The sequence below is a fragment of the Lampetra fluviatilis genome, chromosome 42, assembly GCF_964198595.1.
Source record: "Lampetra fluviatilis chromosome 42, kcLamFluv1.1, whole genome shotgun sequence".
Classification (NCBI taxonomy): Eukaryota; Metazoa; Chordata; class Hyperoartia; order Petromyzontiformes; family Petromyzontidae; genus Lampetra; species Lampetra fluviatilis.
In genome coordinates, this window is record NC_136316.1 from 3,155,024 (window position 1) to 3,179,658 (window position 24,635).

The 24,635-nt window shown below is 46.4% G+C and overlaps 2 protein-coding genes across 4 annotated transcripts; one reads left to right on the forward strand and one right to left on the reverse strand.

Moving 5' to 3' along the window:
- Positions 1-1,804: 1,804 nt before the first annotated feature.
- On the reverse strand, positions 1,805-13,389 carry RPP40 (ribonuclease P/MRP subunit p40). Of its 2 annotated transcripts, none has more exons than XM_078875710.1 (9): positions 13,197-13,389; positions 12,363-12,496; positions 10,417-10,561; positions 9,755-9,823; positions 8,876-8,971; positions 6,795-6,920; positions 5,874-6,072; positions 5,015-5,140; positions 1,805-2,160 (listed from the first exon to the last, which is right to left on the reverse strand). In XM_078875710.1, exons 2-9 carry the CDS (start codon positions 12,477-12,479, stop codon positions 1,962-1,964), a joined length of 1,077 nt encoding a protein of 358 aa, XP_078731836.1. In that variant the 5' UTR covers positions 12,480-12,496; positions 13,197-13,389; the 3' UTR covers positions 1,805-1,961. The 2 variants fall into 2 exon arrangements, with proteins under 2 accessions (XP_078731836.1, XP_078731835.1); XM_078875709.1 differs by having other exon boundaries at positions 5,874-6,075.
- Positions 13,390-13,509: 120 nt separating this feature from the next.
- On the forward strand, positions 13,510-23,410 carry LOC144946648 (uncharacterized). 2 transcript variants are annotated; one of them, XM_078875706.1, is made up of 6 exons: positions 13,510-13,688; positions 15,479-17,234; positions 17,857-18,103; positions 19,243-19,376; positions 19,796-19,919; positions 21,983-23,410. In XM_078875706.1, exons 2-6 carry the CDS (start codon positions 15,497-15,499, stop codon positions 22,284-22,286), a joined length of 2,547 nt encoding a protein of 848 aa, XP_078731832.1. In that variant the 5' UTR covers positions 13,510-13,688; positions 15,479-15,496; the 3' UTR covers positions 22,287-23,410. The 2 variants fall into 2 exon arrangements, with proteins under 2 accessions (XP_078731832.1, XP_078731833.1); XM_078875707.1 differs by having other exon boundaries at positions 13,510-13,684.
- Positions 23,411-24,635: the final 1,225 nt, after the last annotated feature.

Here is a 24,635-nt window from a genome sequence, read left to right on the forward strand (position 1 = left end):
AGAAGGACGCTTGTGTTTTATGATGTTTTATTTGTATTATTTCCATTCTACGTGACTTTACCCAAAGAACCAAGAAGGACGCTTGTGTTGCGCCAGAAACGTCGTGATTTAATTTAGTTGTTTTCATTTATTTTATTTTTTACCTACGTGACTTTACCGAAAAAAACAAAGATGATGAATCCTTGCAGTTTTCACGAAAGCTTCAAATCTAAAAGAGCACTACTCTTTGTAGCGGCCTCCTTGGGGGCCTTCCATAAATGACGTCACGCGATTTTGGACGATTTTTTACCCCCCCCCCCCTCGTCACACGGTGTCACAAAAAGTCAGACCCCCCCCTCAAATATGACGTCACAAAGCTAAAGCTCTGCCCCCCCCCAAAACCATATTCCCATTTTGAAAATAAAACATTCTTCAAATCGCTTTAAACTATTTATTAATACGTGACTTTACCGAAAAAACCTAAGAGTATGAATCCTTGCAGTCACGAAAGCTTCAAATCTAGAATTGACACCTATGAAGGCCGGAACAGCACACGAGGGGTTGGGTGGCCAGCACCACACCTGGCCGACCGTCTCCCCCAGTGGCGATGTTTACACACTGCACCAGGTACTCATTTGAGGCTGAGTCGACCTAGGGGAGGCCCAGAACCCGTTCAGATACTCGTCACTGGTAAGCGGGAATCGAACTCGGGTTGCCGGGTTCGTAGCGCAGCGCTCTAAGCGCTACACTGCCGCTCCCTTACCGAACAGATACACAGACGTGCACTGGAGGCCCTCTTACCTTCAGACTGCAGATCTGGAACGAATCTCCAGAACCTTCAGTCAACAAAAGCGCGACGCCAGGGAGCTTCCGTCCCTTCGCCGCCGCTTTCCCCTCGCTCGTGTTGCCGTCCTGTCTCTTTGTCCTCCTCCTCCTCCTGTGTCGTTTGGGCCGTGGGCTCCCAGACAAAACCCCACACTCTGCCCCGAGAGGAGCCGGTGGCCATGATGTGCCAGACACCCCAAATTTGATGTCACTTTCGTTCCGACAACCTGGCCCAGAGCTCATTTCTCAGGCAGCGACCTAAACCTAACCAACTGGTGGCCAAGGTGCCGGCTGCATTTGACTTTGTACTTTCACGCAGTAGCGGGAGGGCTAACTTACTTTGTAATCATTAAGGGACAGGCAACATTTTTTTTTTAGATCATCCTCGGCTTCGGTTGACTGCGGCGGGTTAATAATTACTCGGTTAACGCTGTTGCATTGCGACGGACGTTTGTGGGGAGTCGAGTGGCTGTGAAATGACGACACTGAAACGCGGAGAGGCAGTGAAGCGTGCGTTCTAGAAATTAGTTTGGTGGCCGGCCATATGGCTCACCAGCGGCAAAGGGGGGGGGGGGGGGAGAGCGCATTGGACGCAGTTGTCCTCACCATCCGTCATGATCAATCCACTGCCAGATGAATACCTCCCAAAGCAATCGCCACCTCTTATGTCCCTGCCATGTAACAATCCATCTCGCAACTTGCACAACAAGACGAGCCAATTGCTTCGTCTTGCAAGTGGATGCCATCTTGGGCTTGTTCCCTTCTTTGGCTGCCACTCTTGATGCGAGTCTTGGCCACCAGCCATAAACCTCTTCGTAATTCATTGCATACCTCTATTATATGCTCTCATCCATGTGCTACAAGCCAGACCCATCTACATCCCAGTACAACACAAGCGACCCAGAAAAAGTTACGGACACGACACGCGGCGGGGTCCACAAAAACGCACGCGACTACGGTTGCGTAAAAAGCTTAAACAGCTCGCACTTAGTGTCGTACATTTATGCTTTATTGCTACATACAAAACATTCTGCGCAATGGCAGACTTTACATTCCTAACTCAGTCCGTGCGGCCTCCGGAGGGCACGCGTGTCCGTCATCGGCGGTGGCTGCTGCCCAGCTGCCGGATGTCATCGTCCACGGGGCCCGCGTCGCCGTCAGGACGGGCATCCATCGTTGGTGCCGACTGCGCGGAGCAGCCAGTAGTTTCCGTTGGCGAAGGCGAGCAGGGTCTGCAGGTTCTCTCCGCCCTTGTGGAAGCCGTGCTCCAAGCTCGCCCATGACACGGGCGAGTCGGCGAAGCCGTGCGCAGTCAACGTCGCCCAGCACGCCAGCTTTGGCTCCTCAAAGTAACGCCTGCCGGAGGGGGGGGGGTGTCATCATACAATCACACAGATCGGTCATATTTCGATTTGAAGCTTTCGTGACTGCAGGGATTCATCTTCTTGGTTCTTTCGGTAAAGTCACGTAGAAGGGAAATAATACATTAATACAAATAAAACATTATAAAATAATTCAGACGCTGTCTTCCCGACAGACCTGTTCTTCACCTGAGGACGGCTGCTTGCGTTGTGGCCGAAACGTCGTGAGAATTATTTTATTACTTTATTATGTTTTATTTTTATTATTTTATTATTGCCCTTCTACGTGACTTTACCGAAAGAACCAAGAAGAGAGCGGTCATAGTGTAAATGTAGAAGCGCCAATATGTAACCACGTGATGAGCCACTTATAATTGGGCTATTGTTTGTGGCCAGGTCGCGTCTGAAACGAGTTATATAACTCAGTGGACCTTACCTGGTCAAATGAAATATAGTATAGTTTAGTTTTAGGAGCCGTTCTAAGAAGTGCACTTGTACATAGTTGGTGTTATGAGAAGTGCCGGTATATCATATGGCCACAGAAAATATCTACTGATTTAATAAGCAGCTTAATTCCATATTCTTGGTTCTTTCGGTAAAGACACGTAGAAGGGAAGTAATAAAATAATATAAATATAAAACAATTAAAAAAAAATTCAAATTTTCTTTCTGTGGATTTCACACCTCATGATGATTGCTTGTGTTGCAGTCGAAACGTCGTGAGCATTTTTATTGTTTTATATTTTTATTATTTTATTATTTCCCTTCTACGTGACTTTACCGAAAGAACCAAGAATATGAATCCCTGCAGTCACGAAAGCTTTAAATAAATAAAAAGCTTAATTCCAGTTCAGATATCATTCACCAATGATGTCAGCCGAGGCTGGGAACGGAACTCGGGGTGCTAGGTTCAGAACACAGTTCACTAACCTTGCTATGCCTCCACCCTGAACATGATGTAGTCATACATCTGTAAAGATGTAATATTATATTTGAACATTTCGCGTTTAAAATTACTCACCATGCAAGCGTACAAATGAATAAACAATATAGAAAATGCATGTTGATGCATTATTTACCCCTTACTGTTTGCAGTCTTGCCACTGAAACTAATTTACAGGCTTGTTTATAAATTGTGTATCTCCTCGTGGCTCTCACTCGCTGGAGGCACACATTTTTCCACTCCTCTGGCCCTTTTGTGACCTCTGTGCTGTTCCTCCACGACCCCGATGGGGTTAACCGTTAGCGTCACACACGCGGCAGTCTGACGCCTCCTACTGGCCGCTAAAGGTTTGAACGCTGCTTCAGATAACGTTTTCAGCTCCGAGTAATCTTATACAGTAAAACCTTGGATTGCGAGCATAATTCGTTCCGGAAACGTGTTTGTAATCCAAAGCACTCGTATATCAAAGCACTCGTATATCAATTGTGATCACGTGACGTTCGGCAGACAAAGCGTATACGCGTACTACTCGTATTGCAAGACCTCGCTCATTTATCAAATTAATATTTATTAAAAAATTTTGCTCGTCTTGCAAAACACTCGCAGACCAAGTTACTCGCAATCCAAGGTTTTACTGTACCCTGCAATTTTGACGCTCGATGAATAACACGTTCTTTTCAGGGGCGGAAATATAAAACACTACCTTGAAATCATGAGTACAGTGATACCTCGGTTCACGAACTTAATTCGTGAACTGACTCTGGTCGCGAACCGAATTGGTCGTGAACCGAGGCACATTTTCCCATAGGGTTCAATGTAAATCCGGTTAATCCGTTCTGACCTTTTTTTTTGGTTTTTGAAGCACAAAAATATTAAACAAATTACAATACACATTAGTACTGTACAGTATAGTAATGTATAAAGAGAGAACCTTGCTTGAGATGACTTCAGTAAGCATTCAAACGGGTGAACTGTACAATACAGTAAGTACAGTATTGTACAGTACAGTAGTACAGTACAGTACTGTATGTGCTAAAAAGCACACCAAAAAGCAAAAAGTCACTGAAAGTGTCTTCACAGTACTCACAGTACTTCATTCTGTGTCTCTTCTTCTCTCCACGATCTTCCTACAGGAAGTCACGACCATGTGACAGCCTGGAAATAGCATTACAATGGCCGCGGCTCCGGTTCGTGAACCGAAGCGGATTTTTATGAACTTTTCTGTTCGTGAACCGAGTTGTTCGTGAACAGAAGCGTTTGTGAACCGAGGTATCACTGTACTTTTTGAAAAACACTGTACGATCTTTAATGCGAAAATAATGATGTGCATGCACGAGGTACTGAAATTATAACTGGAGTGACGGTGGCCGGGTGGCTCAGAGGGCAAAGCACTGAGCTGGCACTGATGGGATGAGACGCTGGGTTCTAATCCAGGTAAGCCGCCTTTGATTAAACAGAGGTCTCAAGTGTAGTGAGTACTCTAAATGCATGCTCCTAAATGTGCAGCGAAAAAACGGAGAACCCGAAGGAAAAAATGCACAAGACTAGGGGGAGAGAGTCATGCAAACTCCAAATATACAGCAGCTGTCAGGGTCGGGGATCGAAACCACGCATTTCTGTATACCAGGCGGGGTAGTTAACATAACGCCACTGTGGAGCCCTTGTTTTACCCATGATTCTCTGCAACGTATGAGTTTGTATTCAGAAGTTAAGGCTACCAATTGATTGACTAATGACCAAATCTGTTGGCATTCTCATCTCATCAGATATCGGATACTACCCAGTTAAAATGCAACGTTTGGCCAATGTCGCCATGCAGTCGGAACCTTTGGAACAACACTGCCCCAACGTCACGTGTTTACTGGGTAAGCAGTGCTTCCGGGAACGGCGGGGAACTCGCAAGCACCTGAGAGCGGACAGGAGGCGGATGACGGTGTCGGGCCGAATCAGACCCGTGATGGAGCAGAGCAGGCTGGGGCCCATGGGCAGGCTTGGCTCCGGGCACCTCATCGACGCAGAGCTGTCACTGGAGCTGCGCGAGAGATCAAAGCGAACCATGTTTTTAAAATGTATTATTCCGTTATAATAATAATGATTTTAACTTGGAGCTGGCACAAAATTCCCTCTCAATCTCCTGCGTTCCTGTATGTTAGCAGGCAATGTGTGTTTACATGTGACCGCACCACCCAGAGGAAACACCACGCATGCGAGGGGGCAACACAGACTCAACAGGTGTAGTCTTCATTTGCTGTACCGCCTTCTACCAAAGCCAGGGTATGGAACCTCGACACCAACAGGAAAGGAGTTTAACAACATACAAGTTGCATATACAAGGTGATCCATTCACGTTCATCAAAATCATCAGCAGGAGCCATGGTGAATCCACTGCTGGTTGAAGGCCTCCCCAAGTTAATCAAATAAGATTTTATTTAAAAGCATCGACATGTATCCCACCAATGTTCTTCCGTGAACAACGGAGCTATAGCTTTCACAGTATTTAAATTTCACTTATCAGTGTGGTGAATTATAGTTAAATAACTTCGCGACCCACGCGGCATGAGTAGGCCTTCATCTAGCAGTGAATTGACAAAGGGCTGTACGAGTACTTCACCATGTTGGTCGGTAGAGGGCATAAACACAGGAGCAAATAAGTACAGTACAACAATTCATTTGACCTCACTGCCCTCGGCTGCCCACATTGCACGTGCACACATTTCTTCCGTGGTTCTGACACACATTCACCTCCCTGCCAATCGCACGCTCACCAGTCTACGTCACATGACACAGCTCCCAGCCAATCAAAGAAGTCTTGGGCCCCACAGGCCACCCCGTCTTCTGGCTGGAGGCTGAGGCTGTCGAGCGCGGGGCAGGCCCGCGCGGCCACCGGCCTCACCGTCACGTCCGCACGCACCTCCCTGCAGTCCCATTCGGCAAAGAACTTTGCGGGTGCCTTTGCCGCCTTCCCTTCTTGACGGTGCGATCGTGTAGGCGGCATCACCGTCACATTGAGAGAACAGGCAGTGCAAGGATTAGTAGAGGGTAAGAGAAAGACAAAGGCTTAGGGGAATTTTTTTGTTTTATTGATAGTGCGCTTAATCACCTGAAATGTGCCCAATTTTGCCGGACTTGCGAAGCTAAGCAGGAATTTGAGTCTTGAGTGTGCTTTGATTGTCGACCCCCATGAACAACAGGTTGTCTATATAGGCTGAGGAGCTACATCGTGGGCAGAAGAGGGTAGTGCAGAAAAACCCATTTCTGTACTTCTACACCAAACTACGCTGACCAGCGTGGTCAAATGAGGGAAGGGCCCTCAAAATCAGTTGCCTGACAAAGGGCTGTGTACATTTTTGTAAACTAAACTAAAACAAATTTTTGTTTACCAGGTAAGGCCCACTGAGCTATATAGATTTTTTTCAAAACGACCTGGCCACAAACAATAGCTCAACGAAGCGCATTATCATACGGAAATGTATAGCAGCCAAATACTAAATACGCATGTTGATTCTGAACGTGGAGGGGAAAACAGGAGGACCCGAATAAAATCAACGCGACAAGGGGGATAACATGCAAACTCCAAATACACAGGCGTCAGGGTCGAACCCACGACCTCCTGTATACCTGGCGAGGTAGTTAACATCTCGCCACTGCGGCTCCCTAAAGAGGACGGCACGAATTGAGGGACCCACCAGGCGGCTGCCAGCTGACGAGGACATCGAAGCGCAAGGGCACCTTTTCGGAGAGGGCCCACACAGCTCGCTCGTAGCATTTCCTTCCCGGGGCCATCGCGGGTTCAGTGAGCTGCAGCTTGATCACTGTGGAGCAGGGCAGGGAGACCGATGAATTGGCGAGGAACCTCAGATCGTGCTGACGCTCTCCATGGCTTACCGGCGATGCAAAACCCAGGGCAAAGCAAGTTTTAGAAACGGAAGCAATGAACGGGAGAGACAAAGTGGAATCAGTGTGGGGCAGAGTGGAGGGAATGGGAACGGAGTGTGGATGTCACAGGTGCATTCGGGGAAAACAGTGGATAGCTATAATGCGAAGGAGGTGACTAAAATGATTTGGTTACACAAACCACTACTGGCAATACTTGGGAGGGGAAAGCTGCAACGGTTCGACTGTGTAACTCGATTAGCATGGTTGGCTACGTACGGTGCGAAAGAAGTTCAACAACTTTACATCATCCTGTTGAGCAAAGTCGGAGGGAAGAGGAAAGAGCATGTTGGCCAAGGAGCAGCTGGGTGATGAACGGAGCGACTTAGGGGAGGGAGATCAGCAGCAGAACGTTGTACAGATCACAAAAGAATGAAAGAGGTTGTGAAATGTGATTTCCAAAGCACCAATGGCAACTTCATTAGGGGCCGTCCATAAATGACGTCACGCGATTTTGGACGATTTTTGACCACCCCCCCCCCTCGTCACACGGCGTCACAAAAAGTCAGACCCCCCCCTCAAATATGACGTCACAAAGCTCTGCCCCCCCCCCCCCCCCTCAAAACCATATTTCCATTTTGAAAATAAAACATGCTTCAAATCGCTTTAAACTATTGTCATTGTAGTGCGTTTTTATTGTGGCGCTGCACTCTGATGTTGTAGGAGAAAACATTTATTAAAAAGTCTATTTAATTAAGTAGAACGTGTTGTCTATATTTATTTAAAGTTGCGCATTTTGATGTGACGTCACATTTCTCACCTCCCCTCCCTCGTCACACATCGTCACAAATGTCTGACCCCCCACCCCCCCCCCCTAGGTGCGTGACATCATTTATGGACGGCCCCTTATCCCCATGGTTAAGGGACCAATGACAATGTTAACAAACAATGGGAAGTTGTTCAGGAAAACAAAGATGAAATGGACCCCCGTCAAAATGTAATCATAGCTTTTCAAGTGCTCACTCTGTGACCTGCAGGGTTATATGTAAAGTGCAAAGAAAACATGTTTCCATCAATCGCCTGAATTGTTTAATCCAATTGGTACAGACTGAAAACATTTATAAAAAAACTAAACTTTATTTGACCAGGTAAGGCCCACTGAGCTATATAGATTTTTTTTCAGAAGTGACCGGGCTATCACAAATGATAGCCCAATGAAGTGGTTCATCATGTGGAAATTTATAGCAGCCAAAAACTGTCAACTCATGTTTCTAAATGTGGAGGGAAAAATCGGAGGACCCGGAGAAAAATCCACACAACCACGGGGAGAACATGGCAAGTCCAAGATACAGGCGTCAGGGTCGGGATCACTTCCACGAGCTCCTGTGAGGGAAAACACATTGTCCTGCGGAGGGAGCTGGTAGGAACGTTGGGTTGCTCGGTCAATGGCCAGGGTCAATGGCGGCGTGGTGTATTCCGCAAATATGCCCGACTGTGAGGGCGGGCACAAGCCGGCGTGAGTAGGTGAAACGTTGAGTTTTATAAGGGCACCACGGGGTGACCAGCCCCTCCCCACCCAGCCCCACCTCTCCCACTCCCCAGCCCCACCCACCCTCCCCACCCAGCCCCTCCCCACCCAGCCCCTCCCCACCTTCCCCTCCCCACCCAGCCCCACCCTCCCTCCCCACCCAGCCCCCCCCAACCCAGCCCCTCGCTCCCCACCCAGCCCCTCCCTGCATGACGGACGGACACAATAATCCCCTGTGGGCTAGTGTAACCAGGAGGTTCCTACCAGTATAACATCGTACAATCCTGGAGTTTAACTCATTGACAGCAAGTTTAGTTTAATCTCCGAGGTACTGGGAAGGCATAGAGAAGCAAGGTGAATGGTTACCATATCGGAGGGGCTTCCGGCCGGTGTACTGCGACGGCTGACCCTGCAGCCCAAGCTCCTCGTACGTATCTTTGGTCACACTCAGTATCAACGTTCCTGCGAGCGCAAACACACAAATGTCACATCACTGAGCACATAGTCCCTGATCAGCTGTTCCTAAACTCCAGGTGTTGCTTTCATAACGTCCATTAGGCTGGGGAGTTGATAGTCGGAGTTAATAGAATCGTTGTTGTGAATGCATTGGTAGATCTTCGAATTACTCCCGGATAAATAAAGATTCTGATTCTTGGGGGGTGGTGGATCATGCAGGTTTCTTAATGCACTGCGAGACTCCTAAACCTGCTGAGCTGCAAGTTGGGAAGCAGATGTCAGTGTAACAAGTGGGTTCGTGATGACCTGTCTGTGTGGATGTTGGTGTGCTTTCCCTCCTATAGGTGTGACTTTTCTCCGAGTACAGTAAAACCTTGGATTGCGAGTAACTTGGTCTGTGAGTGTTTTGCAAGACGAGCAATTTTTTAAAAAATAAATATTAATTTGATAAACGAGCGAGGTCTTGCAATACGAGTAGTACGTGTATACGCTTTGTCTGCCGAGCGTCACGTGATCACAACTGATATACGAGTGCTTTGATATACGAGTGCTTTGGATTTCAAACACGTTGTCCGGAACGAATTATGCTCGCAATCCAAGGTTTTACTGTACTCTGGTTTCCTTCTCTATGCAACATACTTAAAAAAAAAAAGAAATTGGCCAAACATCCTGATGTAGGCCTCAAATGGAAATTTAAAAGTTTGAAGACCTGGTGACTCAGCGAGTCCTGAATACGTAAATGTTGTTTAGTTTTACTTATATCTGTAGAGTTGTGTGCAGCTGGCTTACCTGTTGGCAGCAGGGCCAGTGTGTTGTCCTGGTCTATCCGAGTGTTGTAAGACAATGCATAAATCGCCCCTGTAAAGAAAAACGCAAAACTCTTAAGACTTTTCATTATGGACATTTGGACAATGGCAGATCATAGTTTTTTTCTGATGTGTTGTTCAGCTGTACCGCGTGTTGTTCGGCATGATGTCTGACGTTTCGCTCCACGTGGTGGCACTTCCTCAGGTACTAGATTCAGTTTGTGAAGAAGCTTTCAGCAAAAAAACTTCTGACGTAATGCTGAATATGCGGTACAACCCAAAAACACATTGTAGATCTATACAGTACAACCAGTCAAGGAATTTTGTCTTGAGAATCGGTTTTCCCCTTTTTTCTGGCAACAAAACAGGTATTAAGATGTTAAAATACCAAACTGAAACCTTTTACAAGGAATAATGTCTGCATTAACCACAATACTTGTGGGCAGAATGCAAACAAAAAACATACTCTGAAAATATATTGGCATTGTCTTTGAAACTAATTGGTCCACACCAGAGACAGCTTTCTTTCGAGCCAAGTCTCAAACGGTGCCTGAAAAGAGGGAAAAACGTATTCTCATATTTTGGTACCGGCAAAGGAGGTCCCATGAATTTTGTCTTTTATGTAAATCACACACCATTGCTGACCTTGGGAGACGAATTGCTGAATGAAGTCTTGTCGCAGGAAGGCAGCCGCTGGGACGCCCCGAACCCGGAGGTAAGGGTTGACCTCCTTGCACAGGGCGGCTATGGGTTCGGGTAGCAGTTGGCACTCTGGTATGAATACCTCCACCTGGGAAAACGGGGTACACGCCAGAGGTCGCAACCGGGTACCCGATACTCGTACCCTACCCGATACCCGGCCGGGTACGGGTACGGCCGGGTACGGGTACCCGTTTGCGACCCTGGTGCGGCCAGGTACGGGTAAGGAATCAAAACCCGTTTGCGACCTCTGGCACACGCCGAGGCTGCGGACTCCACATCTTGATTCTCAAGCTGCCTTCTCATTTGGGCCTCACCGTTTAATTTGTCGTCAAAGATTATTTAACGTTTGAAAAGTGTAGGCCATGCATCATGGTCCAAATTTAACAGTATATTTCGATTTAAAGCTTTCGTGACTGCAGGGATTCATCTTCTTGGTTCTTTCGGTAAAGTCACGTAGAAGGGAAATAATAAAATAATAAAAATAAAACATTATAAAATTATTCTCACGTCTGTTGGCAGACCTGTTCTTCACCTGAGGACGGCTGCTTGCGTTGTGGCCATGACTTTACCGAAAGAACCAAGAAGATTTAACAGTATACTCGTAAATTATTTAATTAGGACAAACCCCCATTGGAAGATCGTCACCCTTAAGGCAGAATTATGCTCATTTGCTGACTGGTGATGTGTACACTTATGCCACACCCGACAGCTGCCACTTGGGTCCCCTTGGCTCGACTGCAGCAGACTATTGGAATGGTTGAAATGTGATGGAAGATATTTACATTTTCTTAGGCATTGAAGTGCCTTATAAATGGAAATCCTTATTCTCAGCCGTACATCCGCAGCTGATGTTTAGCAAGTTTAGACATTTGATATGTGTATTTGAATACAACTACATCAATGCAAAAAAGCTCTGCAAAACCACACGTATTGTGGAGTATTTCAAAAGGCAAAGTGTTGCCAATCCTGTTCTGTCGTAACTAGCGCCGGGCGTGAGTGTTTTGCCTAACATGCAAATGACAACTGACAATGCGATGAGAACCGATGTAAAGTACGGTATGGCTTTCAAATGAGTATTTAAACTTGCATACAAGATCGCCTGCCTCTGCCACCATGCCTTCACATCTGCCTGCCCGCCGTACCTTCCTTCATTATTGACGACTTGCAGCTCAGCACACGGCAGATGCCTGCGCAGCGCAACTCACGACCTCCTCTTGATACCAAGATCCAGGATGGTCATGTCTATGCGCCGCTTCTGGGTGGCAGCCCCAACAATCTGGAACGCTATCCCTCTGCACATTCGCAGCATCACCTCAATCGCCTCCCCTTCAAGAGACACTTAAAAACTCACCTCTATAACCACGTGCTTTCGAGCGACTCTGAGCTTGGCTCCGCGCCTCTGAGTTGCGGCCGTTACGTCCGCAAATTTGCGCGCGTTATAAATTGCATTATTATTATAAGACGGTCGGATGGCTCAGAGGTCTGAGCCAGCATCGCTGAGATTCTTCGTCTAAATGTTGGTAAAGCCGCATGCGATTAAACTACGTATTTTTTTTTACCAGGTAAGGCCCACTGAGCTATATAGCTTATTTTCAGAAGCGACCTGGCTAGAAACGATAGCCCAATGAAGTGGCTTATCGTGTGGAAATTTATAGCAGCCAAATACTACAAACACATGTTTCCAAATGTGGAGGAAAATCCACACGACCATGGGGATAACATGCAAACTCCAAATACACAGGCGTCAGGGTCGAACCCACGACCTCCTGTATACCTGGCGAGGTAGTTCACATCTCGCCAACCGAGGCAACCCAATAAACTGGGTTCTCAGCGGTAGTGTGACAATGGTCCCAGCTTGGTCAACGATGACCGCACAATGAAAACAACACCTTGTAGACGAAGTGATGGTCTTTGAGATGTCGGTCATGCTTTGACTTCTCGTTGCTAAAGTGGGACTTCTCGCAGACGAGCTTGAAGCCCGGGTGCTTGGAGATGGCTTGCAGCATGGCAGCTTGTTCATGTACTTTACACACACGACACGACAGGGTGGAAACATTTAGACCTTTCGATCCCAAAGCTTTTCGAACAAACAGTTTTAATGGGCAGTTACAAACATTGATGCCTTCGTTTATGAGAAAACATTTGTGAGTTTTTAAAAGTACTTTTTGAAGTTACATTAAAGACACCAGGACAGCAATAGGTCAGCCTATGTATGACTAATCTAAATACAGTCAGTGACCAGTACCTATCAACAGTTGGATTATTGTATAACATTGCTAAGTTACACCCCTTGCATACAACACACGTACATATCCACTGCTGGATGAGGGCCTCGTGTGTGTCGTACGGGGTTATTTGACCATACTTCACCACATTGTGCAGTGTGGGTTGAAGGGGGGAGGGGGTGGATTCCAAGGCGGGGGAGGGGGGGTAAACACGTTTGTAGCACAGAAGTACACCACAACAATGGGCTTTGCTGCCCTCTGCTTGTCCCACCACACAGCCCCACAGCAGCCTATAGCACCCGGTATGCATGGTGGACACCCATGCAATCAACTACATCCCGGGTTAGATTTCTGCTTCGGAGCATCCGAGATCCAGCGAATTCCGGCTGACTCGGTCACGCTATGGGTTACAACATTGTATAAATACATCCGTTACAAATTAAGAGAAGTTAATTATAATATTAATACTATTCTAATGCAGCATTATGGGTCATTTACCTCAAAAACTGGTGATAATACAGTAACTGGTGTATGCTTGTTACGAGTTGTACACATGGGCCACGGGACATTGGCGCACTAAATCGAATAAGCGTGATGACAATGGTCACTGTTATAACAACAAAATACACTAAGTGAAAATGTACGTTAACTTAATAATATTTAAAATTCTCGAAGTCTCCGTACCGACAGACACACACACACGCACGTGCGCGTCCTGTGCATTGCGTCTCGACTTGATGACGCGTCATTATTAATAAGGTAATTCAGCGGTTTTTTTTAATTAAACACACATATACAGACACGGTTATAAATATCGGTTTAATCACTCGAGTTAAAGCAAAAAAATAAATTTGTATGATAATAATAAAAAAGTTAACGTTGACGGTGAGGGGAGGGGAGGTTGGGTATTTGAGGGTGAACCGGACGTGATGTCATCACTCCGCGACTCGCAAAGTCGGTGGCCGCGTTGCTGAGGGAACATCACTGTCGGTACTAAACATTACAATCTTAAACTTTACATTGTTACACATTACATTGTTAAACGTTACATTATTAAACATTACATTGTTAAACATTACATTGTTAAACGTTACATTATTAAACATTACATTGTTAAACATTACAATCTTAAACATTACATTGTTAAACATTACAATCTTAAACATTACATTGTTAAACATTACATTGTTAAACATTACATTGTTAAACATTACATTATTAAACATTACAATCTTAACCATTACATTGTTAAGCATTACATTATTAAACATTACATTATTAAACATTACATTAATAAGCATTACCATATTAAACATTACATTCGTAAACATTACAATCTTAAACATTTCGTTCGTAAACATTACATTATTAACCATTACAATCCTAACCATTCGATTCTAACCATTCAATACTAACCATTACATTCCTTTTCCTCTTATTTTCAACTCTTTAATAACACATAACCGTGTCAATCCATGCGGTTTTACCCCGTATTCTTGTACGGGGAAATTGAGTTTTGAGGTCTATACGGCGTACAGCCGTTTCAATGTGGACAAAATAACAGAAATGGTCAATTTGTGTTTATCTCGCTTGTGATGGGACTTTTTGTAGGATGAACGTTGAGATTTATAACGGGGGCTCGAGGTGACCAATACGGTATTGGTCTGTAATAAGGTAGGGCACTGATAAGGGTTCGACAGATCTGGGATCTCGTTACATCTCAAAAACTAAGCTTTGTGTGGAAGTAGAGGACAGTTGAACAAAATCAATTGTTGTCCTGTGCACTGTACTGTACTTCTATGCTTCCGCATCCGACTTGACCAGCATGGTCAAATAGCCGTCAAGGATTCTAGATTTGAAGCTTTCGTGACTGCAAGGATTCATATTCTTAGGTTTTTTTCGGTAAAGTCACGTAGGTAAAACATTAAAATTAATAAAAGTAAAATAAAATAAAAATCACGACATTCGGAGGCAAAACAAACGTCCGTCTTCAGGTGGAACCGTCACAGCCACGACAGCTGTATCAAGTAAATGAGAGATTGCAGGAGCTACCACTCCGTTTATATAATGGTTGGAGAAGGGGGGGGGGTAAGGGCCCGCGCGACGCTATAAGGCCCCTCATCTGGCAGTGGTTTGATAAACTGGCTGTATCTGTACATGTGTGTTTAGGCGTTGCTGTTGGTTGCTATATCACCCGGATTACCCTTCTGTGGCCTTTGCACAAAACACCTTAAATACTTTTTTATTTCCCATAAGCTCCCAGCGCATGGACCGAAATAGTCGGAAATCACGCCGAACAACACACCGCATACTCTTTGGTAGAAAAATAATAGATCATGACGTTTCGAAAAAAAAATGCAGTTTTTTCTTGCTGTGGTTGTCCCACCTGATGACGATTGCTTGTGTTGCGATCGAAACGTCGTGATCTATTATTTTTCTACCTACATGACTTTACCGAAAGAACCAAAGAGTACGGATTCCTACAGTCACGAAAGTTTGAAATCAAGATTGCTTTTTCTGCAATATTTTACTGTCTTTTCTTGGATTTTCTGTTTGCACTCAGTTACATAGTCACTTTAAGATGTTTTTTGTTCTTGTTTTTGTTTTTTGTTTGTTGCGGTTGCACCCGATTCAAGAGCCGAATGGCTCACAGGGCTATACCTAATAAATGAACTTGAACACACCGCAGTTACGACCTGAAAAGGCATCGGTGAGTGATTTTGATTACAAACCAATTGCGTGACATTTACATTGCGTGTGATTTTGCATTAACCGCGCAGGGAGAAGTGACGGGGGAGATGGCGGCGGTGCGGGTGGCTCTGCCGGCCGGCGAGATGGTTTGGGTCTGCCGGAGAGTAGACACGGAGCCCACCCTGGACCACAAGGCCGTGGACGCATTCCTGGTGGAGCTGTACCGCTGCCGGCGCTGCTTCTTCACTAGCTGCGTTACCGCCACCATGCTGGACCACCTCCACCAAAACCACAGCGATGGCTTGGCCACGACACCACAACCGGCACCAGCATCACCAGCAGCAGCACCGAGCCAATCTCCCTCCTCTCCCACTTCCAGGGTATTGTCATCGGCCGATCCCGAGCCGTGCGGTGATACCGACGCGGCATCGGCTGCCGAAAGGTTTTCTTCCGGAATGGATGAATGCGGAGGATCTTCCGCAGACACGGCTACCGATGGCACGTTGGCGATCGGCTCGTGTCCCGTCAGGGAAGACGCGCCGCAATCTCCGCAGCGGCACGCGGCCATTGAACACGGAGAAGAGGACGCTTCACTCAAGGCGTCGTCTGGTTTGAGTGTGGCCAGGGAGGCGCCGCCGTGCGGGAGCCATTCGGAGCTGGGAGACGACCTCGATCGCGAGGAGTGCAGGCTGACCTTGACGAAGGGCGAAAGCGCCGGCAGTAGTAATCTGCAGGCCGAGTGCAGGGGCAAACACCAAACAGGCGCTGCTCTGGAAAACGAGCAGGCCGGCAGTGGGATGGAGTCGGCAGTGTGCGGCCCTGAAAACCTGGATCGCATTTCCCGCGAGGTCGACCGGATGCTGCGCTGCCTGAGCCCCGCATCGTGCGAGATGATCGGCCTGGTGGGCGGCTGCCACGACGACGCCGACGACGCCGGATTCTTCGAGGCGATGATGGAGGCCGCTCGCCCGCTCCCGAGGTCGAGGGACGAAGCGGAGGAGACGGACGAGGCGGACGAGGCACAGTCGGAGCACCTGTTCTCGCTTGGCCTCTGCCGAACTTCGGCGATGGCTCGGCGGCCCCTTGGTGGCGAGCCCGGCGTGAAGGTGCGGTGCGCTCCGCCAAATGTGGCGTGTGAAGGCGCAGGATTGACTGTAAAGACATCTGACGTCTGTGTGGAGCCGGGCGGCCAGGGGCCTATCCCTGAAGTGGAAAAGAAGAATGTATTCTTTGCGTTGGATGCCGTGGGTGGAAATACAACAGCGGCTGAACACGAAGAAGCAGAAGACGGAGAGGAGGCGTGCTACTCTTCCTTGGTTGTTGATTTATCAGCCAGCGCGAGTGCAAAAAGGAAGAGGGCCACACGCAGAACTTCGTCCCCGAAAGATTGCCCACCTGCAAGCCACCCTCGGCGCAGTGTCAAAAAGTCTTGTGCTAAGTCAGCTGCTAATAAGAAGAAAAAACTGGAGAGAAAACCCGTTAAGTTGGGGCTTACGCGCGTATCACAGAGGCGTGCTCATACTTCACAGCCCGCCGTTAGCAGCTGCTCTGAGGCTGCCACCTTCATGGACCCGTGTTTTCTCAAGGATCACACGGATTGGGTTGTGCGTAACGTACACCAGCAGTTTGACAGGAAACTGCCCGAGAAAACTATCAACTGTGCAACTGTCTGCATCCCAAGGAGGCAGCAGCAACAGCACAACAGGCGATGTGGTGGAGCGAAATCGGGGAAACGTTTCCGGTGCTCGGAGTGCCCACGCATGTTTGTGAGCGAGCCTCTGAGAGACGTTCATTTGGTGTGTCACTGTCCTCAAGGATTCCAGTGCTGCTATTGTGACTTCACCGGTAAATTGCATCCACTGTTAACGCATTGTTGACATTCACTCGCCCTGTCATGTGGCTTATTGCATTGTCCACGTGTATGTGAATCGTATCCCTATTCCATTATTTCCCTCCTTTTAACCATGATCAAGTAGTAGGCATCTAACAAAGCATTAATGATTTAAAGCTTTCGTGACTGCAGGGATTCATCTTCTTGGTTCTTTCGGTAAAGTCACGCAGACGCTGCCTTTCCGACAGACCTGTTCTTCACCTGAGGACGGCTGCTTGCGTTGTGGCCGAAACGTCGTGAGAATTGTATTTTATTATGTTTTATTTTTATTATTTCGCTTCTACGTGGCTTTACCGAAAGAACCAAGAAGATGAAAGCATTAATGGATTAAAATCTTTCCCCTGCACTTCCGATTAACACGGTTGGCTAAGTACAGTGCAAAACAAGTTAAACATACACAAATCATGGATAAAATGGCATGTGATAATTGATTAATTAAATGTATTTACATACGATATGAAATATGTTACGTTTAAGCAAATGAAGCAAACAAAATTATCTTTTTTTCACATTTTATGAAGCGCGTTTCTGATCGTGCTCCGTTTTAACGAGAGACCACGTTGGATACGGTCGCAGGTCGCAAATGGAAGAGAATGCGTAAGCACCTGGTGACCCATGACCTCGTTTCACTGGTCTGGAGCTCGGACTCGCCCCGTGTGCCGCGCCTGGCCACGAGAGGGCATCCGCCTCACGGAGGGGCATCCCTTGGTGCGCCATCGGCTCGCGCTCGCGTTCAGAGCCGCCCTCCTGAGAGCGGTGAAGATTCGCGTGTCTCTACGAAGCCACACTCTGACCGCACGTTCAGGTGCACCGCCTGTGGCAGGTGAGCGTTTGCGCCGTCAAGTGTAATTCAACTAAACTAGTTTTTTTATTTTACCAGGTAAGGCTCACTGAGCAATATAGCCTTTTTTTCAGAAAGGACCTGGCCATAAATGATAGCTCAACGAAAGTGGCCTATGTGGAAATTTCTAGCAGCCAAATACTCTAAATGCATGATGTTGATTCTAAATTTGGAGGGAGAAACCAGAGGACCCGGTGAAAAATTCACACAACCACGGAGAGAACATTTAAACTCCAAATATACAGGCGTCAAGAGTCGGGTTCGAACCCACGATCTCGTACAATTTGCCCGATCTCGTACAATCTTGGAAGCTAAGCAGGAAAAAAATACCTGCACAGCGCTTCGACGCACGAGCACCATGCACAGCAGTTTATTACAGGTGACCGCTAGGCTACAGGGTGAGCAGCAGAGAGCAGTACAGCAAAATCAATTATACCATATGTCTATGTTCTCTGCCATCACAAACCCACCCTGACCGTCGTGGTAGAATATGCTCATATAACCCCCAGAACAAGCATGGCATGGGGAGGCCATTATCAAGCAGTGAATTGAAAAATAGGGTCGTACATGCAAATAAATTAAATTAGTTACCGCTCAAATGAGTGTTTGACTGTGCTCACCTACTGTGGGACTAACTCGATTTAAAACTGGACAAATTCATCAAAGGGTTGCTCAATGTTGAATTAAAGCCTGAATAGTCCGTGGATGGGTGGCAACTGCACGCAACAGGCTGTTATAGGGATATGTGGTGAGGAGCAGATTGACAATGTCTAAAACTTGGAGACAATCCTGAAAAAAAGGACTTTGCAAATATGCAAGTGATTTTTTTTTCCTACAGCTACCCTATGGAAGAATGCAAATACATTTTACCCGGACACCTGCTTCTATGCTGATCAACGAACGAATGTTTGAGAGTAGTGCATCATCCATGCGTACGCATGATTTTGCCGCACTTGTTTCGACTACGTACACAGATTATTCGCAACCTCGGGTAGGCCTCTTTTAACGCGTGTACATTTTTCCTATGCAACTGATAAACCGGAGAAGTAAAGGATTCACGTGGCTTAGTAGCGTATAAACACACACGACTCGTCACGCTCTTCTATTGCCCCCTGCTCTAGGGAGTGCTCAACCAGGCAGGCGCTTTATCGGCACGTGAAGACGCACACCAACGAGAAGCCGTACATCTGCTCGCAGTGCGGCCACCAGACGCGGCTGAAGGCCTCACTCGACATGCACGTGCGCACGCACACAGGTGATGTGCTCGAGAGTGACGGCACACCACACGCGGCTGCCCTTGTCATCATATATATATACACTATACGAGACTAAAGGTTTGCTGGCTGGCTTCCTGCCTGGGTTCCTGGATGAATGGCGCCCAAGTGCGCATGCGTGGTGACGTCACAGCGCACATCTGCGCAGTGATGTCACCCACATCCCACAGCGTTGAGCCGGGTTCATGCGTCGTGCTGACGCCCCCCCCCCCCACTCGCCCTCCACCCTGGCTGTGCGCAAATTCTGCTAAATACAGTGATACTGTCATTAAAAATATGTTTTCTGGTTGAAGGGAGGGAGGGACGGATGGTCAAAACCCAAAGGAGTAAAACAACCTAAAGAAAATAGCTTTCAAAGTAATTTTATTTTTTATAAGATTCCTGACATTGTGCGTTGCAGGTGAAAAGCCCTTCCAGTGTGAACTTTGCCCATACAGCAGCTCGGACGCCAGCTGTCTGCGACGACACAAGCGCACGCACGCCTCCGAGAAGCCCCACAAGTGCACGCTCTGCTCCTACACATGGTGGGTGCTCCGGTGAGGCCCTGTGGGTTCCTCGTGTACTCTTCTCCCGCTCCTCCTCCTACTCGCTGATGCTGTTGATGTCAGCACACCTCACCATTTGCTTCCTGGTTGGTGGTTGTGGTAGCAGGTCAAGCAATGAGTAGGAGCCACTCGCCTTCCAGCAGGAGCCCTTCTTGAAATAACTGTTCTATTTTTTCGTGTCCTGGTTCTTGCCTGAGATGTAAAAAGGCATTATGAAGCTGCTTCATGTTCTTTTTGTTACACCACATAAATAAGCTCCAATAATGTACGAGTTGTCTTGTGGGAAAAAAAAATCATTGCTCACCCTATGTAGTTCTGGCTGACAACAATACTGTGTAAACATCTGTGACATTCACGTAGTCTGTCAAGTGTTGGCATCCTATTGAATTCCCCATAGTGACTGCAAGTTTGTTTTATTGACTAGGACCGTTTTTCTGTTGACTTGACTTAAATAAACGTTGCTCTATTGATCTCCACACATACGTAGTAGCAGCAGCAGCAGCAGCTACATCTCCCTTTCTGATGTAACGATTGAGTTAAAATACAAATGTGCACAATATGTAAGTTCAGACTTGCGTGACAGCATTGGTAGACCATCACTTACACTTCCTTCATCAGTGTGGTAAATTATGTTCAAATAACCCCCATGACTTGCAAGGCGAGGCCCTTATCCAGCAGGAGATTGACAATGCGGGTACTGTGCATGTATTCCTCAGCAAACATGAATAGTTGCCTCCGAATGCAGGATACACCAAGGAAGGAGAGAACACCACAAAATAACTCCTTCATTTTTTTTAAAATAAGGAACCCATATTCCATTTTTGAGGGGTTATCTGCTAATTTTATCAGTGTGTGAATGAGTTTGTCAATGAGTTGGTGCGTTGCGGAAAACTTTGGGTGGGTGACTAGTCGCTCACCCATTCATTCACGCATTCACTCAACCCATTCATTTGCACACTCACCACAATGCAGGTCACAGCACTTCTCTTTCTGGTTCTTCCCATTGTGTCTTTTCCCAAGCCTCCATAACCTTGCTCAATCCAAGACACACTTGTGAAATCTTATCAATTACAACTTTGATAGTGCTGATTGTTGCTGGCCACTCCATGTTTTGGACCTTGTGGCCTGGCTCAAAAACTGTTAAATAAAGATAATCACCACTGATATATTTGCCATTATTGGGATTCAAACTGGGCCTCCGGTTTTGTAACGCAGTGCACTATGAACCATGACCAATCCACTGCTGCATGAAGGCCTCTCCAAGCTTACACCACCTGTCCCGCCACATCTAGATGCAACAATGTATCCACCAACTGCATGTCAAGTAATTCCATCAGTCCATCTCTTTGGTAGACGTACCCTTGGATGTGTTCCATTCTTTGGCTGTCAATCCGTTACTATTATTGAATCATCCATCTTTCCTTCGAGCAATGATGCATGTTTCAAGGGTCGCAGATAATAGGAGGTCTGTTCTGTTCATTATGATGGCACGTGTTCCAATAGGTCCCCCCCAATAAAATTGACACTTTGGCCTGAGATCAGTTGGCACTATAATCACACTCGCATAGGTAGGAAGTGCCTCTACAAATTGTACCTAGTGGATATGATGCCTTGTATAAAGGTGTCAGTTTTTCTACCAGTTGAAAGGGTAAAAACCTATTACTATATTTTGCCACTGGTAAAGGAAGTCTCATAGTGTAATGCTTACCCCGAGCTCTCAATACTCTGATAGTGCGCTGTTTTTGAGTTGTACGCCTTTTGGCGTCATCTGGTCCAACACCAATGGAGACTAGGCTCTAAGAAAAGCTGTCTCGGGTGTGGACCAATCAACTTCAAGGACAGTGCATATCATTATCATCATCAGAGTTGTTTCTTTTTGTTTGAATTTTGACTGCTTGTGTTGTGGTTATTGCAAACATGATGCCTTGTATAAAGGTGTCAGTTTTTTGTACCAGTTGAAAGGGTAAAAACCTATTACTGTACCTAGTGGAGTTCACTGCTGATGTTTACACTGTGTTTATCTCCCCTCTACCGCCTCGCAGCATCCAAAAGAAATGCATGGACACTCACATGCGGCGGACGCACACTGGGGAGTCTCTAAGCTGCCCGCGTTGCCCCTTCTCCACGTACAACCGCCAAAGCCTTGTCCGCCACCTCGCTCGCCACCGCTCGTCGGCCAAGCAACTGCCCCGCTCGGAACTTGCACCGCACGTGCAGAGCACGCGGCGCGTCGGGCGCGGTGGCCGAGCGCGGACACGCGGGGGCCACACCGGCCACGACCAACCCCAGGACTTTGAGAAGGTGGAAGTGCAGGTGGTCGCCGAGTGGCTGACGGGAACGATTTAAAGCCGGCGAACGTGTTTTATCTTTCGATTTAAAGCTTTCGTGACTGCAGGGATTCATCTTCTTGGTTCTTTCGGTAAAGTCACATAGAAGGGAAATAATAAAATAATAAAAATTAAATATAATAAAATAATTCTCGTCTGACGCTGTCTTTCCGACAGACCTGTTCTTCACCTGAGGACGGCTGCTTGCGTTGTGGCCGAAACGTCGTGAAATTATTTTATTTTTATTATTTTATTATTTCCCTTCTACGTGACTTTACCGAAAGAACCAAGAAGGTGTTATATCTTGGTGATCTGAGGCGGTGGAGTTAATAAGGGCTTAATGAGGATGGTTTGGACACTGCGCTCCGCTGTAAATGAAACGCTGCGAGTTTTTAAACTCTCTTCAGTTCTCTAGTCACTGATGTTTGACATTTGTAGACATTTTAGATGTTTATTATTTGAATTCCAAGGCATCGATGCAACAGAGGTCTGTCGTTCACACTTATCAGGAAATGCAAGCTCTTGGATGAAGAGGCAAAATCTTTCCACGCTCTCCTTTTGCGTGGTTTGACATTAGTCTTCACAGGTGACGTCGTGTTCATGAACTATTGTTACTGAGCAATTGGTTCGTGGGTACAGACACGGAGCACACCACATGGTGACCCCTCATGGATCTGCATCGTCTCTGCCAAGCGAAAGTGCAAGTGAAACAGCTCTGGACTTTCCTTTATCCACTGCCGGTAATGCAGTACACATTGTCTGGAATAAAGTACATAGTCTGTAATGCGGTATACATAGCATCTAAATAATGTACATGCTCTAATAAAGTGTACAAAGCCTGTAGTACAGTATTCTGAGTTCTCCTGTCACTTGAAAGGATGCATGTTCAGCTATTGTTGGCTTTCATCCTGGTGTTTATTTTCATGGCTAGTCAAGTGGGAGACAATTCCGATCTTAGGCTTACAAGTGCCGTTACATATCTTGCAAGTGTGTTGGGGGGGAGGCTTTGAAGCACTAGTTTTAGGATGCAGAGACCTGACACGACACTCAGCAGTGGATAGAACATTACAGTACAGGTCTGTACATCTGCGTCTGTTCAGTGCGACGAGTTCCCAAGTTTGAATATCTCGCGTGCTTTGAAGTTTAAAGGGTCCCTTTGCTCGGTTGGTTGCAGAGCACCAGATTTGAAGCTTTCGTGACTGCAAGGATTCATATTCTTAGGTTTTTTCGGTAAAGTCACGTAGGTAAAAAAAAAATTAATAAAAATAAAATAAAAAGTATTTTATTAATAAAAATGTTTTTTTTACCTACGTGACTTTACCGAAAAAACCTAAGAATATGCAGAGCACCACTTTCGGTGTACGGGAATCTTCCATATGGACCGAATGTCCGACCCAGTGAAGGTGTGCCCGAATGAGCGTGCTCTCAGTGGCAGAGATCTCTCAAGGACTTCAGTGTTGGGGATCCTGTTTCTGTCATTGTATGTTGAAGCAGTCGCAAACAGGTTACGTCCAAAAAAGACGAGTATAAATGTTCAGACGCTGTCTTTCCGACGGACCTGTTCTTCACCTGAGGACGGCTGCTTGCGTTGTGGCCAAAACGTGAGAATTGTATTTTATTATGTTTTATTTTTATTATTTTATTAATTCCCTTCTACGTGACTTTACCGAAAGAACCAAGAAGAATATAAATGTTTTATTAAATATGCATATGTGCCCGTAAGCATTTTAACACAACTCCAACGGTACTATACACCGTACATTCAATTAGCATTTTTATTATTTTAAAAAACACCATCCCACATGTGATTATTTTGTAAATTCTAAAATGTTGTACACTAACGCCAACTTGGCGGCCTTCCAACTGTTGTGCAATGCCTTTGCATGACTCGGCCTTTGTTAGCTTGGAGAGAGAAATGGTGGCAAAGTTCTTTGTAACTTAATTGCATTACGCTCGTATGATGTGCATGCAACACATCGGAGGGGGTGACTGTTTTGTGAATGGATGTCAAATTCCATGTGACGTAGCGGAGCAAGTATACTTGGTTGATCCAAAAACAAGCAATTAAACCCTGTGCTTCGGAAAACATGGTCATTAAGAAAACAGTATTTTACATAAAATGTGTACAAAAAAAGCATAGAGAGCTCCATGCTCGACGTTCCACTGAGCAATGCAAAGAGGAACAACATGGATAGAACATGTGCAGGTTAATGACGTCATTTGATTTTTGTTTAAACACATTCCTGCGGAGGGAGCTGGTAGGAACGTTGGGTTGCTCGGTCAATGGCCAGGGTCAACGGCGGCGTGGTGTATTCCGCAAATATGGCCGACTGTGAGGGCGGGCACAAGCCGGCATGAGTAGGTTAAA